At 43.2% G+C, this 16,889-nt stretch overlaps 1 protein-coding gene across 1 annotated transcript in view; it reads left to right on the forward strand.

Moving 5' to 3' along the window:
- Positions 1 to 259: 259 nt before the first annotated feature.
- DEPTOR (DEP domain containing MTOR interacting protein) overlaps positions 260 to 16,889 on the forward strand; it is a 74,593-nt gene continuing 57,963 nt past the window's right edge. The window contains exons 1-2 of the mRNA XM_051778497.1: positions 260 to 392; positions 559 to 654. Coding sequence (XP_051634457.1) covers positions 569 to 654 — 86 coding nt within the window. The 5' untranslated portion in view covers positions 260 to 392; positions 559 to 568. The remainder of the gene's footprint in view (positions 393 to 558; positions 655 to 16,889) is intronic.

Genomic DNA, 16,889 nt, shown 5'->3' on the forward strand with positions numbered 1-16,889 from the left:
TCCCGTGCGCTGCCCCTCCGTGCAGTCTGTGCTCCCGGCAGCCCCGTGCCAGAGGGAGGCCCGGGGACTTTGCACCCGCGGGAAGGGAACCACGGGTGGGGAGCGCTGTGCCTCCAGCCGCCTCCTGCCTCCCCGGCCGGGCTGGAGGAGAGGAGCGGCGCGGCAGCAGCCGCCTGTCTCGCAGCCCCCAGCGGGGATCCGGCCCTTTCCCGCGGGGGCAGCGCCGACCCTGCCGTGTGACAGCCGGGGGGGGACGCTGCTGCCTCGGCGAGCCCGGCTGCGGCGGCGGCGGCTGCAGCCATGTGTTTCTCCGCCTGCCAGTGACACAATAACACGGGAAGCGGCAGGAGGGATCCGAGCCTGCCGAGGGGAAAGTGACCTGACCCGCTCAGGTGAGCCGAAGCGGCGGGGGGTGGCAGTCGCTGCCTCCTACCCCTGGACGAGCTCTGCGGCCGCCGGGGCCGGGCGGGAGGAGCCCCGGAGCTGCCGGCGGGGGCGGCGCGTCCCGGGGGCGGCGGGTGCCCGGTCCCCCCTCACCCGGCGGTGCTGTGCCCGCAGGCCGGCGGCGATGGAGGAGGGCATGAGCAGCATGCAGCAGAAAGCGGCGGAGCTGGAGCACATGGCCGAGGTCCTGCTCACCGGCGAGCAGCTCCGGTAAGCGGTGCCTTCCTCCCGCTTTGCCGGGGACGAGTACCCGGGGTTAGCAGCAGCCCCGCTGACGGCGAGGCTGGGGAGGGGGGATTGCGGGTCGGAGGGCGAGGGTCTGTCCCCGCGGGCTTTCCTTGCACCGGAGCACCTGCCCTGCTTCCATCGCGTCCCGGGGCTCCGGCCCCGCTTCCAGCAGCGAGCAGGACAAGGGGGCCGCAGTCAGTGCTGTGAGCCCAGGGAGGTAAAGCACCGCCCAGAGCGCTTCTGCCTTGGGCACCTTTGCTTCCCTGTGTGGAACGGGAGGCGGCTGGGGAGAGGCTGCTGCGTCACTAAAGGCATCAAGCGATGCAGAAGGAGTGTGGCGTCTTTAAAGATTAAAACCCCCGAAGAAACCATAAGCGATAAAGTGTCTGAGCACCCCACAGGGAGCCCAGCCGAGCGTAAGCCACCGCTCCCGCACGGCCCCGGTGCGGACCGGCGCTGGCAGCGGCGCCGGGCACTGACCTCGCAGAGCTGCGCCTTACTCCGAGGGCTTGTTTTTATTTTGGATCAGCTGGTCCCAGCAGATGGAAGGGGATCCCTACTGTCAGTGCCAGCAGTAATTAACAGTGCTTTGTGACTGTAGTTGTGCGCAGCGCAGGAACCTTGAACAAAAATGCCTGACTCAGTTAATTTTTAACTTGTGTCATGTATTTAGTGTGCCGGCTGTACACATACACTAGAGAGGAGAAAAATAAATTTTAATGCTTTCAGTTTGGTGATGAAACATCTTGTGATTGAGGAAGAAATTTCCCATTCTATTATGTTGTACGATTAACTAGAAGGAGATTGTAAAAATATTTTCCTAGTAGTTTTTGCTTGAATATTTTTTGCCTTTCTGATCTACTTTTTTTTTAATCTTTTTGCTCAAATGCCTGAAAAACACTGCAAAGTGATAGAAATGTTCTTTGATTTGGAAGGTGCCATCATTGCTGCTAGTACAGATACTGTTACTGTTGCATTCACGAGGTAAGGAGCATTGACAGCTTGTAACGCCCGTGGTTGCGAAGTAAATGTTGTTTTGATCCTCTGGCTCTGGTGCACACCAGTGTCTGCTCCAAGCTTGAGATTCGGCTTCAAAGTAGCCTGAAGTGAAACCTAGGATGACAAGAGTGCACTGGCACAGGCTCTGTATGGTGGACTTGGTGCAAAGTTTTGCATCCAAGTGCCAAATGAGAATCCTGTGGTTCCTAGAAGTTGAAGGATTAAAGTTAATACAAAAGTTTTATGGAGATCATATTAATCTTTCTGTATACCTCATAGTTAAATGTAAGAACAAAAACTTTGGAATCTTTCCCTAAGGAGAAGACTGAGGAAACATCAACAAATCTGGGTTCTAGAATCAGCTCATTAGTATTGCAATGAAGGATGATATTTGTAATTTTATTTATTAAGGTCATGAAACATGGTGCTTTTTTGGGGCAGGGTTATCTGCAGATACAGAATAATTATTTGCCATCCTGTGAGGTTACCTATGGACATTCCTTTGCAAATCTGTAAGATGTGTCCTAAATATGCTGGGACTGTGGGTACATGATCAAGTCTGTGCATAATGTCTGGCTACTGCTGAATGGGAGGATCCGCTCCTTTTCCTACTCCCCAGTAGTGTAGCCCCATCTCTTCCCTTGTGCCTGCTCATGTACTTCTTGCATTTCTTGAAAACAGATCCAATGTGGTGATCAGGTGGGTAGGTTAGTTTTCTGATCTGCTGAGTTCCAGAACCCCCAGAAGATAGGTGGTAGGAATGTGAAGCCAGGACCAAGAACAAGAGGTGGTGGAGAAGAGGCAAAATCTCCCATTTGCATATCAGTGACTTGTTGAGTGAGCTGGAACTGCATTGTAAAAACTGTCTTATCTTCCCCCAATTTTGTATTAAGTTTGTTTTGTTTCTCTGTTGGGACACTCTATGCAAAAAGTTCGTTTTCTTCAGTTCTCTAGGCAATAAAAGCCACAAAATAAGTGATAGAAAACTGGCCAGTAGACAAGTTTTAGCCAACCCCACTAAGAAGTTTTCCTTTTCCTGTCCAAGATAAGTGTATAATGAAAATGTAGCAGGTTTTCAGGATCAAAGGCAGGCTATATCAGCAGCCTTTGGGGCAGGCAAACAGATGATAGAAAACCAGCACACACATGCACTCAAGGAAACATACTGTACTCTATTCTTAGTGATGCTTACAACTGCAAGATTAGCCCCCAGAGGGAGTGATGCAGACAGACAGGTGCTTATGTGTGTATTTGGGTGAAAGTGCATGTGATCAAGTGTTGCATACTACAGGATGGATACATAACTTCGGAGTAAAAGTGTAAAGTGAAACTGTGAGCACAGTGTTACACAAACCCAACCAAATGTAGGTATTTAAAGCACACTTGTACTAGACCAAACAGCACGTGTATCTAAATACTTGCCAGAGCTGCTTAATTTAAATTCCTTACAAAGTTCCTACTGCCGATCTCGCCCCAGCCTCATGCATTGCCTCATAGCTCTCGTTCCTGTGGCCTCTTGCACATCTGTCCCTCTCTGGCAAGGACTTGATGTAGTGAGAGCTAAAGCTGTTTGAGACGCACCTTGGCAAGCCTGGCTTTGCACACTGGCAATGCCGGTGGTGGGGATGGAAGCCCCGTGTCCCTTTCCCCTCATTAGGCAAGTGCACAGTGGTTAGGGGAGGGAAAGGAAGAGGCCAAAGAGGTTTTTTCTTTCTCCTTGTTCCTGTCCCTTGGTTTCTTGTGATGTGTGTTTCACCTTTGCGAGCTCGGGAGCTCTGCCCAGAGGTGTGCTATGTCAGCTGGCACCCAGGAAGCTGGCTGCTGGCATAGGCTATGATGTAAATACTGGTCCATAGGTGGTATATTTTAGCTAACATGTTAAAGTTTTACATCCAGTAGTGTCCTTTGCTTCTATACACAGCAGCTGTCTGAGCAAATGTATAACTCTACCTTTGGTTAATAGAAACATTTTTTTTTAAGTGAGGACTTCTGAAGTTTGGGTCCCGGCAAGCCTTTGAATTTTGAGTGGTACATATCAGAACAGATCCTTTGGCAGTTTCTGCTGCCATGGAGAAAGTAGGAAGAGCAAGGCGAGAGCTGGGGTGGGCATGATCAGGCTGTGGGCTTTGCAGGCACTGATGACCCTGCAAGGACAAACTGCAGGGGCTCTGGCTGCCTAAGAGCTCCAATCATCCAAAACCCCAGCTCTTCCTCTGTTCTGCTGCAGATTCAGAGACCCTGTAGCTGCTCAGTGGTGCACTCTCTTTTGAGGAAGAGATGGAAGTAATGAGTATGGAACTGTCCCCTGAAGAAACTGCAAGCAGTGCTTGAGAGGATCATGGGGCTTTCAGCTTCCTTGGAACAGGGAAAGCCCTTTGAAGCCTCCATCCTGCTACATCCCTGCCTGCAAATCCCTGCCTGGTACAACCCTGGTAAATGAATGTCCCTGGGCTTCCTTGGCCTTGCTGGGAGTGCCTGAAGAAAGGTGTCACATCCTTAGTGCTTTGGATAGTCATTGTTAGAAGTGTAACAACGAGAACATAAAACGACACTACTGAAGTTGATAAGAATTTTATCAGAAGCAGAGCAATTCCAAGCTCATTTCCCTCCTCGTTGAAGGCAACAGGTTGTACCCATTTCAGCACTGTTTGGCAGAAGGATTAAAGTATTATCTCTCGCTGGGTTTGAGTATTAACTTGATTAGAGCTGATCTTGCCCTCTGGCAACCAAAAGCAGTTTCAGTGGGCATGTTCTGATATACATGCTGGCTGCCTGTCTTACAAGTTAGGGGTGTCTGAAATCTTCCTTATCTCCTAATTGTTTCTTGATGCCAGCTTGTCACCAAAATCTTGTATATCTCCCAAGAGATACATTTCTTGCAGAAAATGTGCCTGGTAATTCAGGGGTCTTCAGCCTTCAGTTGACCAAACAGCAATATTGAAAGAATGACTTATTTTTTTCCTTTTTTTTTTTTTTAATCAGAAATTGCCACTGTAAATATAGTGCAGTTCTATAGTATGTGTAACTTGAATGACATTTAATGTCTCTACAGACTCTTTATCACCAGCTTTCACAAGAAGCAACACCTTTCCCAATTCATACGTCTGTTAAATAGTTGAGTAAATAATTATGAGACTTGTTAGATGAGCCAATGATTTTGATAGAATAGTTCTTATAATTCAGCTTCATCTTTCTTTCTGCTTGAGGAAATCTGAAGCATGTTTCTTAGAGATTTTTCATTCTTTCAAAAGAGAGAAAAGTCAAGATATGATTCAACAGAAATTTGTTTGCCTTTTTATCAGAGTTTGTTTTATGAGTTTTGTCTTACAAAAGATGTTTTACCTGGTAAACAGCTACAAATTTTGAAGCTGTAAGACCAAACCAGTTTTCAGTAGAACATTATCACTTTAAGAACACAAAATGGAGTGCATAACTTTCAGAGTCATGGATCTACAGATCTGTAAGGTTTTTTTTACTCTGAGCAATAAATAATCAACTCTTTTTCATAATGGTAGGATTGAAAGTATATTGGCACTCTAAGGTTCAAAGAGCCCAGGGCACATAATAGTAACAGTTTCTAGAGCAACGATGTCAAAAGACCCTTAGTGTTAATGTATTGCTATGATATAGAATTATATAAACTGTAGAGTTACATAATTTATTAAATGCTATCACTGTGTTTGAAAGTGTGTTAACACTCTAGTGTAAGCTTAGACTCTAAAAGAAACGTAAGGATTTGAGATATACAACTGTCTAGAGGGCACTTCTTTTCATCAGCTCCTGACAGATCTTCAGATATTAAACAAATGTTTATGACATTTGAAGAGACAGAATTCATTAGGATGAGATTTTGTAATCTGCCTGAGCCAACTCAATATTGTACTTCCACCTAAGGGGATGATATGTTTTTGTACCCCATGCATCTTTTTCTTGCAACCGCCTTAGTTCTTCACCAGCAGTTCCATTTCCCTTAGCCAAGAGATACTGATTGGGTTCAAAACTAGCCCTGAAAAAAGTAGTTTTCAGTCGTCTCACTTGAGAAAGCCCTTGTCTGCTGACTTCCTCAGGGTGGATAGAACACAAGAAACTGTATCATCAGATTTCTGTGGAATAGAGTGCTCCAGTATCCTCTGTTCAAATAATTTAATTTTCATCAGTTTGTTTTCCAAACTCAAGTAACCAAAAAACTGGCAATCTTCTCTGTGAGGTTCCATCAGAGTGATACACTGAAAGAAAAGGTTTCAAAGTGAAGGTTGGTAAAGCTTCGAAATGAAATGCTCTGAAATCAAGATTTCCCACTAACTCTACCCTATCACAACACTTTCAATTATATATTTTAATTAGTATAAATTATTATCATTTTATAGAAAAGCATGTGTTTCTGAAATTTGTTATTTTTTTTCTAGAATCTTTGATACTTGATACACCCTCTCATGTGTTTCAATCTTGCCCATTTATACTAATTCTAATGACAAGTGCCATGTATATACATGATTCCTGATCCAGAAATCTCAGTTTCTCATGTTTTTCAGTAAAATTGTGGCTATTCAACATTTCTAGAAATGAAGATGCAGTGCAAGGCAAGCTGATGTGTGTAGCACATGCAAGAATATTTTTTACTCATTTTATGTTAGAGTGGCTGCCTATGAAGAAGCGAAGGAAACTTTTTTCCATGTTGATGGTCATACAGGGACGGCAGAATGAATATGCCAAAATCAGTCTAAGTTTGCATTTACTTCATGATCCCTGCTTCTATGGGAGTAGTGGCTTTAGGCTGGCACCATGACAGAGAAATCCTCCTATCACTTGCCATTATTATTTACTATTTGTGTAGCAATAGTGCCTTGGAATCTGAGCTATTTATCAGGTCCCAACAGGGAGCCACTATATGCTCTGAAGAAGAATGAAGCCCTTGCAACACGAATCTTGGCTGAAGTTGGTAGTGGTTTCTTACAGCACTGATGGGTTCTGGACGGTGAGGGATGATCTGTGTGAAGCCACCAAAGTGGGACTGTCAGGATTGGGATTTCTGGTTTGGAAGGTCAGACACTGAGCCCAAGAGTGGCATCTGGAAAGCACAGAGAAAAATAACTCCCAAGTGTGGAGATGCAGAAAGGATACTTTGTGTACCGGGATGGATAGGGAGCTCTGGATACTGTGTCCAGGAAAGGATCTGCACTTTTCTCCCTCCAAAGTCACATTGGTAAAGTGAGAGAACAGGCTGAAGCCAGGAGGAAGGTCAAACAGCTTTCACTATTGGATAGATGGACAAAGACTAGGGAGGAATCAGTATATCTCATTTTCATTGAGGTATTTCTTGTATCTGTAGACTCCAGTACTTTTTGAAGTAAAACTGTAAATTCTGTAAAACTCACAGAATTTCAGTGCTTTCTGTGATGTAGAACTTAAAAAAATGAAAGATGATGTCACAGCAGCAAATATTAACCTATCTGCAGTCCATCTAAGTTCCTGACATAGGCTTCTTCATCCTGTCACTAAGTTTCCAGGCACTGAGTGCAGGCTTGGTGGTAGCTCTGGGCTTAGGGTGTACTCTCAGAAAGAGACATTCCATCCTGAGGCTCCAGATCCTCCTGAGTTTCTGCTTTTTGTTTTCATAACTGTTGTATTATGGTTCTGTTAACTCTCTTGCCTCTGTCATCCTGGCAGAGCAGACCTGTATGAGTCCTTTTGCTAACTCAAAAACACCTTTTTTATATGTTCAGGGCCAGTCATCTCTCCAAAATATACTTATGTGGGAAGAGATTAAACTGATGAAGAACTGGCAAAGGGGATGAAAGGCTGGGGAAGAAGCAAGAGCTAATCAGGTTTGGTTCATGTAGCTGGTCCTTGAAGAACTGTGTTGAGGCTCTAAATGTTAATAAAGACAGAAACTACAAAGCTTCAAGTCTCAGCAGAACCACTGACATTTGTTGAGGGAAGGATGCACTTCATATGTTAATCATGGGTTGTTGGTTTGTTTCCTTAAGCAAGATCAGGACATATAAACCATATATTTTAAGTAATTTTAATGTATAAACCACCAGAATTAAATAGGTGTTTCTGCCTCCTGGTTCCCACCCCTGTCCCTCCCCTCATTGGACTGGCTTAAGCACCTCTGGACCCATCACTATGTGGTGACCTGCACCGGGGGAGTGATCAGCAGGGCTTTTGGAAGGCTGGTATTTCAGTTGGGTCAGTTTTACAAACCAATTTACCACATGACCACATAAAAGCTTTTTCTGAAGAAGTACAGGGGGACAAGTGGGTCCTGGCTTCCCCCATGTCACTGAAGCACGTACAGTTTAAGGCTGTGGTTTACTGATACAGCAGATCCAACCGCAGGCTGCCTCTGCCCCGCTCTTATCTCTTCCCTTGCACTTCGCACTGGTGTTCGTCTGGGATCAGAAGTTCAGGGAACTGAAGCAGCTGAAGCCAAATAAGAAAAATTTAACTTTCTAAACAGGTTCAGCATGAAGTCAGACGAGTGCCAGCACTGGGGTAAAGGAGCCAGCAGAAACACATGTCAAGGACAGGGAGAGGGAAATAGTGGCAGCAAACCCACTGCTGGGTTTGCTTGGCAATCTCTCCAGGGCTTAATTTGCTGGATTCCCATTTAAAAATTTCAGACTCCAGTAGAAGCCAGACTATAAAAATCATGTTGAGTTTAGGTGCCCAATGCGCATATTGTTACCTGACAGGAACAGAAACTAAGTTTGCAATTTGCCAAGGCTTTTTCTTTTTCAAGGCTTTTACCTTTACTTCTGCTCTTATCATGGTATTGTGCATGAATGGAGGTACAAACACTGATATTTCATATGTTTTGAAATTTTTACTATGTAATTTGTATGACCAGCATATCCCAATGCTACCAATGTGACAGCACTACTTCAGAATTCAACCCCAACCTAATTATCAGCCTTTTATAGTCTTCATAGTTTGTGTCTTAGCAGTGCCTCAATCCAGTAAATGCATTCAGATCCCAAAGGTGAAGTTCGGAATAATTGTAAAGTGTTCCTGGTTTGGCTTGCTAATTCAGAGAATATAGAAGTGGGTTTTCACATAGCAAGGCTGTAATTGCCCATTTCCTTGCAATTGTGTAGGTGAGTACCTGAGCTACTGCAGCTGTGTCACAGGAGTTTGCAGGGAGATGAGAGTTTTTTGACCTGCCTCAGGGGTAGGTCATGCTGTGGGTTTTACAGCGATGTTGAGCTGATCTGTCTAGCTGCTGCTGCTGCAGAAAAGAGCAGCCCAATTCCTTTGGACTGAGGATCCTGCTGCTTGGCTAGTGAGTGCCTGAGCTCAAGATGAGCAGTCTGGGGAGCTCAGACAGGTTACTGTCATGTCAAACCAGCACCAATGGCAGTGTAACAGGTAAGGTCAGCTGGCCTGGGGTCAGGGAGTGAGGAGCTCCACAGACCCCACGTTTTACTGGAGGACCCCACAGTGAGATTGACTTCTCAGGGAATCAATTTCTGATATTAAAGTACAGCTCTGCCAGTCCAGGAGCCCCTTCTCACCCCTTTCATCCATTCTTCCCCTGCCTTGTTTACATGTCAGGTGTTTGGTAGAGATCATAGCAATGCTGGGTGAGTTTTGGGTGACTCCATCCAGACAGCCCTGTGGCTGTTTGGTTGAGGGTGCCTCCTGTATTAAGGCAGCAAGCACAGAGATGCTCACTTGAAGATAAAAAACCAAATTACGAAATTGTAACTAAATGGCTGGTCAGAGCAAAAGCCAACATACCTAAGAGATGGTGATAGCAAAGATGGGAGCTTGAAAGTGAAGTACAGTAATACTGCATTTGTTGTGGCAGAAGAGGAGGAGGCAGTAGAAGGAATCAGGGAGATGGACACTTATTCTGATCAAGAGCTGTGGCAACTATCTCTCCAAGATGATGTTTGTCAAGGACAGCATAGAAGAAGCCTTGAGGTCGAAAATAATAGGGAAGGAGAGCGTGGAACAGAACTTGTTCTGGGGGAGAGGGTTAGCTGTCCTGGAAGGGGCATTGTGTGAGGAATCTGTGGAGACCAAGGTTGTTCTGCTGGTAAACACCACTATCATATTTATCCTTTACAAGCCTTATATTCTGTACCTGGTTTTGGAAGATTGTCCCACCCCCCGGTAACACAGAGGCCATTTAGCACAGTAGCCTTTGACTTGGCATTGTGGAGGTTTGTGTGGGTTTGTTCCCTTGCTTCTCACACTAAGTGCTGTTGCCAAAATGGGTGTTTTCCGTAGTGTTTCCATTAGTGTTCAGCTGAGCTGTTGTACAATTTGCTGGCTCTGTGTCTGCACCACTTTCTTGCATATCAGACCAAATGAGTTTATTGGCAGTTGAAAGAAGTTTTTGTGTGTCATATCCGTTGCTCTTCGCATTGCGGCCCATGTCTTCAAAGCATTGGGGCTTCTTAAAGCAAGCCTGTGTGTTCCTTTGTGTTTTCACAATCCAGTCTCAGCTCTGATTCAAGAGGCAAACCAAATGCAAGGCATGATTACAATATGGTTAGTAAAAACAATGATTTTTAATTTAATTCCGGTGAGTATTACTAAATATTCACAGGAACCTGAATTTGTGAGTGCTTATCTGAGGAATCAGAGTCCAACATTTGTTTACAGTTATCCTCTTTGGAAGGAGAATCTGACAACACGCAGCCGATGCATCACTCAGAGTTAGCATTGCAAATAATGGAAATGAATTTTGAAAAGATATTAGCTAAGCATTATTTATAGTGCTGATTGTCAGTGGTAGAAAAATTTCCTTTCATTTTTTTCAGAAAAGATCCTTGTCTTGATAATCATACATCCTTTTCTGCAGTAGCATATAATTGTTTGTATAGCATAGAAATCAGGGTGATATAATAGAAAGCTATTAATTGTTTCCTGATGCTCAGGATGTAATTAACTTATACTTTCCTCTAGCTGAAATTAATTTTTTTTTTTTCTAAGATGTAGAAGGAGTAATTCCTAGCTTAAACTGCTAAATTGCTGCTTGGTCAGTGCAGACAGAGGGAGATTGTGATGGGAAGAAGCTCAAAGTAGCATTATCATGTACAAATCCCAAAAGAGATCATACAAATACCATTTTGAGAGTGATTTGGGTCTAGAAGCCTAAAGACTTGTCTTGGGCAATTAAAGTATTTTCAAAACTTATAGCATTTGGACAAACTCAGACCTTTAAAGTCTTTTGGGAAATGGCAGAAATAGATGAGGTTAAATGAGGTTAATAAGTACATCTCTGTGATGAGAAGAATAGGAGCCATTGGTATCATACTATGCATGTCTAGTTAGATGAGGCAATGAAAGGGGGTTCTCAAAAGCCCACCAAACAGAAAAAATAAAGCAAAATTTATTAGATGCTTATTTTAATAAGATTTATTTCTTTGTCTGTAATTTATGCAAAATTATGCAAGTCTCTAAAATAGATAGGAAAAAGGTGTCTTCATACAAGAAGCAAGACCCAAGGAAGGCTGGCTCTCAGGGTAGGGTTGAGCTGGAGCAAGTGATGTACAAGGAACTGCTGAGGGCTGGGTCTGCTCAGCCTAGAGAAGAAAAGGCTTGGAGGGATCTTACTGCTGGTTGCAACTACTAAAATGAGAAGATGTAGGCAAAAGGGGAGAGAGTCTTTTCTGAGGTGCACAGGGATGGTGCAAGAGGCAATAGTCAAAGGTTGCAAGGGTCTTTCTAATTAGATATTTGGAAAGAATTATTCACCATAAGGGTAAGTAAAAAATCAGAATGGGGGCCCAGAGAAGCTCTGAAGTATTAAAATCTTGCCTGGACATGACCCTGAGCAACTTGTACTAACTGGATATACTTTCAGTATAGGTTGGACCAGATGACCTCTAGAGATCCCTTCCAGTTGCGTATTTCATGAAGGCAGAGTGTGATGTCTTCTTTAAGCTATGGTGGCTAATATTATCAACTTTTTGTTACTGGCTGATAACCAGGTATTATTGTCTGATCAGTGGAATTGGTGGCAGGGCTTCTAAGAATGCCTTTTAACTACTTCAGTGCAAAATCAGATAAGTTAGTTTGTACCACTGGTCGCTCTTACATTGTCCAGCTTTTCAAGCAAATTTAAGGATGAGAAATGTATCCATTCCCAAATGAATGTCTAAGAACTTTTGAAATATCTCTATTTCAACTGAGATTTTTAGGAAGATTTGAAGGTGACAGCCTGACTCCCTTGACCTCACTGTCTTAAGTTAGGCCAGGATTTCACCCCAAATCATGTGAGATTCATGAGATGCCAACATCACAACTCTTCCGACCACCAAGATTGCTTTTCAAGGTGTCTGTAAGGTTATCTGTAGATTTATTTCTTAAGAACTTGGGGGACAGAAACCTAAGTACAAATGGTTAGGACATGGTGGGTTTATAACAGTCCCTGAAGGATGAGAATAGAGAAAAGATTGGAGACATTGTACAGAGTAATACGTGCTGGAAGGTCAGTAGGTCACAGTGCCAGAAATCCTGCTGGCTGTGTAGTGTTGGCATTACATGAGGAACAGTAATCTCAGGGACAGCCACCTGCTTCTCTGTTCTCTCTGCCTGCCCAGTGTTGCTAAAGATGGATTGAGCCCTCTAGATCCTCTCACACTGTGCACAAAGGGACCACTTTCAGAGTTCATTTGTGTGCGCAGGTTCCTGTGCATGGTCCTGCAGCTCCAACTTTGCTTGTGGAAAGAGGGCTTTCAGTCATGTGTTGAGGGAGAAGAAAGTGTTTGAAATGTTAACACTTTCCTCCCTTGGCGTGGCATGTCTCATCCTGTAATCCATTTGGAATGTAATGAGATATATTCCCTTGTCTTTACAGATGCGATCAAAGACGTAATTAAATCAAGCATGTACCCAACCATTATCCCACCTTGTTAAAAATAATAACATTTCTTTCAGCACACACAAAACAATGGGATTTTTGCTTTCTCTGTATGCTATTGTGCTTTATCACAATGTTGCAAGGCCTAGATCATTTAAAAATATTTCATAATGGGGGAAAATCCAGCCATTTAAGTTATCTATAAAGTGGTGGTTTTTCCAAGTGCTGTACTTTGGTCCTACTGTAAGGAATCAAATATGGGTGGTTGGAAGATAATTGCTTTCATTCACTTTGTTCGGTTACAGAGGGGTTAGAGCTGCTCCAATATAATATATTAAGAACTTCATATGACTTTTTTTTGTGGTTGAATCTGTAAATCAACACCAGCTGAAACAGCATATCCTACATAATTTCACATGAAATATGTTTGTACTCTGTATTGCTTTCTTTACTGATGAATATGGAACATCTGAGTTTGCATGAGGCCAGTAACAACAGTACTCTTGGGAAACACATTATTGGGCCAAAGGAGGAAGAAAAAAAGGTTGCATAAACTATTCAAGAGAAGCACAATAAACATGGAATGAAAACCTTATTTTAACATATACTGGCTAAAGACAAGATCCCGTGGACTGGAAATTGTGAAATTTTACTTGCAGGCTAAAAACTGTAGACAGCACATGTCTTTATGTAAAATATCAGTATTTCACCTCAGAGAGTGACAAACCTGTAGGAAAAGGCACCAAAAGGTGTTGGCCTTTCTTGATCAGTGGTTTCATGTCTTTAGTGACCACAAACCTTTTGCAGTTTCAGCAGTTCATATATGCACAGCTTGCTTACATATGGACTGAAATCTTCTAATCTCTATGGACAACCTGGACAAGGGGATAGAGGGCAACCTTAGTCAGTTTGCAAATGATACCAAGTTGGGCAGAAGTGTTGATCTGCCAGGGGGCAGGAGGGCCCTGCAGAGCAATTTGATCAGGCTGGATCAATGGGCCGAGGCCAATTTTATGAGGTACAACAAGGCCCAAGTGCCAGGTCCTGCATTCTGGTCACAACAACCCCATGCAGTGCTACAGGCTTGGAAATGAGTGGCTGGAAAACTGCCCATTGGAGAAGGACTTGGGGGTGCTGGTTGACAGCCAGCTGAACATGAGCCAGCAGTGTGCCAAGAAGGCTGTGGGGGCATTCTGGCTTGTATCAGAAGCAGCAGGAGTAGGGAAATGGTTGTCCCCCTGTACTCAGCACTGGTGAGGCCACACCTCAAATTCTGTGTCCAGTTTTGGGCCCCTCACTACCAGAAGCACATTGAGGTGCTGGAGCATGTCCAGAGAAGGGCAGTGAAGCTGGTAAAGGGTCTGGAGCACAAGTCTGATGAGGAGTGACTGAGGGAGCTGGGGTTGTTTGTCCTGGAGAAGGGGAGGCTCAGAGGAGACCTTATCACTGTACACAACTACCTGAAAGGAGGTTGTAGCCAGGTGAATGTCAGTCTCTTCTTTCAAGTAACAAATGACAGGACAAGAGGAAATGGCCTCAAGTTGCACCAGAGGAGTTTTAGATGGGATACTGGGAAAAATTTCTTCATGGAAAGTGTTGTCAAGTATTGGAATGGGCTACCCAAGGAAGTGATAAAGTCGCCGCTGTTGGAGGCATTTAAAAGATGTGTAGATGTGGCACTTGGGGACATGGTTTAATAATGGACTTGGCAGTGCTAGGTTAAGGGTTGGACTCAATGATCTTAAAAGTATTTTCCAAGATAAACATTTCTGTGATTCTATGATTCTATAGTTCAACATTCATAAAGCTCATTTTGGCTACATTCAAATTAAGACCTAATTAGCACTGTACTGTGCTCTGAAAGTCAGGGTGAATAATGGATGAAACCTTGGCACGTGCTCTGGTATCCATATGTCTGGGCAGCTCCAACAAGAAGCACTTGTGGTCTGCCTGCCCACCTGTGCTTGTTGAAACCATTTGAAGAGTAACCATAGCCAAGCTCCTACAGATCTTGCCCTTCTTGAGGACAGGTTATGTCAGGGCTTGTCTTGAGTAAATGAATAAGATTAACACACAGTGTTGGGCCATTTATACCGATGATAGGTGAATATCTGAGTCTGAACCACTCAGGTCCTCTTGTCCTGTTACCCACCTAAAGCCTATCTCTAACTGTCTGTGCAACATATGTTTTGGATTCAAGTTGAGGCCCGAGACAAAGTTTGGAGTATGTTGTAAACATAACCATATTGTTGTAATCTAAATCCAGCAGCATTCTACTTAGGCTGATGCGTACATAAAGCTGATGCCATTACTTGGTGAATAAGGGTCAGGGTGCATGTTCTGAGTTATTAAAGCAGTAAGAAGTCACAGTTTGAATTTATTGTCAGAGTACATAAATACCTGTTCACTGACCTTTCTGCATGTTGGAGAGAGAATTTTGCCTAGAAAGAGAAATGGCAAACATATGCCCAGCAATGGGAGCAAGATGTTCAGTCCAGCAACAGAATTTCTTTGGGGTCCTTGTGGATTTATTTATTATTTTAAAGGAAAATTTCCATTTAATCTTAAGAGCAGAGGAAGATTGCTTCTGTAATATTTATCTTTTCAAAGTTATCTACTTGTGAGCATTTGACAAGGCCTAATCAAACAGGACAAGATCCTTGATAGCATCCTAACAGAAGGAACTATTCATAAAGAGTGGTTATGCCACAGCTGTGTATCTGTTCATGTCATATATGAGGTGTAGAAAAATGCTGAGCTAATCAAACAAAACCATCCTCAGGCTATATTTTTGCAAAAGGAAAATCTTTGAAATAGAATTAGTATTTAACTAGGATTTTTATTAATACATTTTCCTTAATGATAAAGTTCTTCATTAGCCTACCAGAATTTAGGCAGTGAGCAACTTCATGCCATTACATAATCCCCTTAAATTCATATGCCATAATTCTTCATGTTACGTGTTTGTATGACCTAGATAAAGAAAGAGATTTAAAGCAGATAAGGTGGGGTTTTGTCATTAAAATGTTTGTGTCAGAAAGCAATCCTTTCTGTGTTTAGACAATGAATACAGTAGTGTTATGTTGCAAAATTGTTGAGTAAAATCATTGTTACCATTTGCATAGATGCATTTGGAAGTCATTCAGTGTAGTCTGGGGCAATCAATAGATTTCTAAGACATTTTTCATTTTTTCATCTCTAGATAGTGATTTATTTCTTCGTTTTTGTTTGGCATTTGCAGTGAAACCTTATTGGATATTACAGGATTCTCTTTAAGAAGAACAAGTATAAATGAGCAGAATGTTAATTAGGATTACACTGATTTGTTGCCTCCAGCTGACTGTGAAGGTCATACTGGCTTATATTTTACTCTCAATGTTTTTCTTAAGCAAACAAGGCAACTTAAGGAAACTCCAAAAGCCTGTAACATCATTCCATTTAGGCTTCTATCCTATTTTTATTTTTTCATTTTAATAATTGCATACTCTATATTATTTCAATAAATAAAATAAAATCATATGCCACTATATAAAATTAGACAAATTCCAAACTAAAAAGACCAGGGTGACTATGACTATGTAGACAGGTTCTTTGTGGTAGCTTCACAAGATCTCAGATTAGAGGCTGGAGGTTCCTGCGAACCTGGTGATCTGGATCTCAACAGGATGAGTGGATGTTGCACGTGAAGGCAGGAAAGCCAGCTGAGTGCAGACATGTAGAGGCTTCAGCCAAGGGTGAAATACAGAGTGGGCTGTGGAGCTGGCAGAGGGATCCTCTGCCACTGCAGTTCCTCCTGGCTTCTACACTTTGATTTAGCAAGGAAACAGAGCAGACCCTTGGCCTCTCTGCATGCTGCTACCCAGCTGATGGGGTTTCCTCACAGCACATCCCCAGCCATGTCTTGACACAGTTGTATGTCTCAACGGTTGTAGGATTTCCTTTGTATGTTACAGGAAAATATGCCCCTAGTTTGGTGTTGACTGTATGATGATGACTGACCAGTTAATCCCTGGCCTTCCAGTCAGCCACATAAGGACTGTTGCATGTGTGCACAGTAAAAATGAAAGGAACACCCCGTGGCAAAAGCAAGGAAGCATGCTCAGAAATGTGGACATCTCTCGTTATACCTACAGCTCCTGAGCTTTGGCAAACAGACAAAGAATGTATATCTGCATATGTACTTTTAATAAAAGCTTTAATATAAACAACAAATGTTTTAATATAGGCAGCATTTGAACTTTTGTTTTTTGCAGCTGACATGAACCAGGACTTTAGAAAGGCTGTGAGTCTTGGTATGGTGCTTTCAAAGGCCAGCCTCTGATACTCTTTCTTCCTGTAGTATTCCCAAGATCATTTGCAGATAGCAGTGCAAATCATGTAATTATAAAACATTAGACTG

This window comes from Manacus candei, unplaced genomic scaffold (genome assembly GCF_025592945.1).
Source record: "Manacus candei isolate 608988 ecotype Guabito, Panama unplaced genomic scaffold, ASM2559294v1 h1tg000013l, whole genome shotgun sequence".
NCBI classification, from domain to species: Eukaryota; Metazoa; Chordata; class Aves; order Passeriformes; family Pipridae; genus Manacus; species Manacus candei.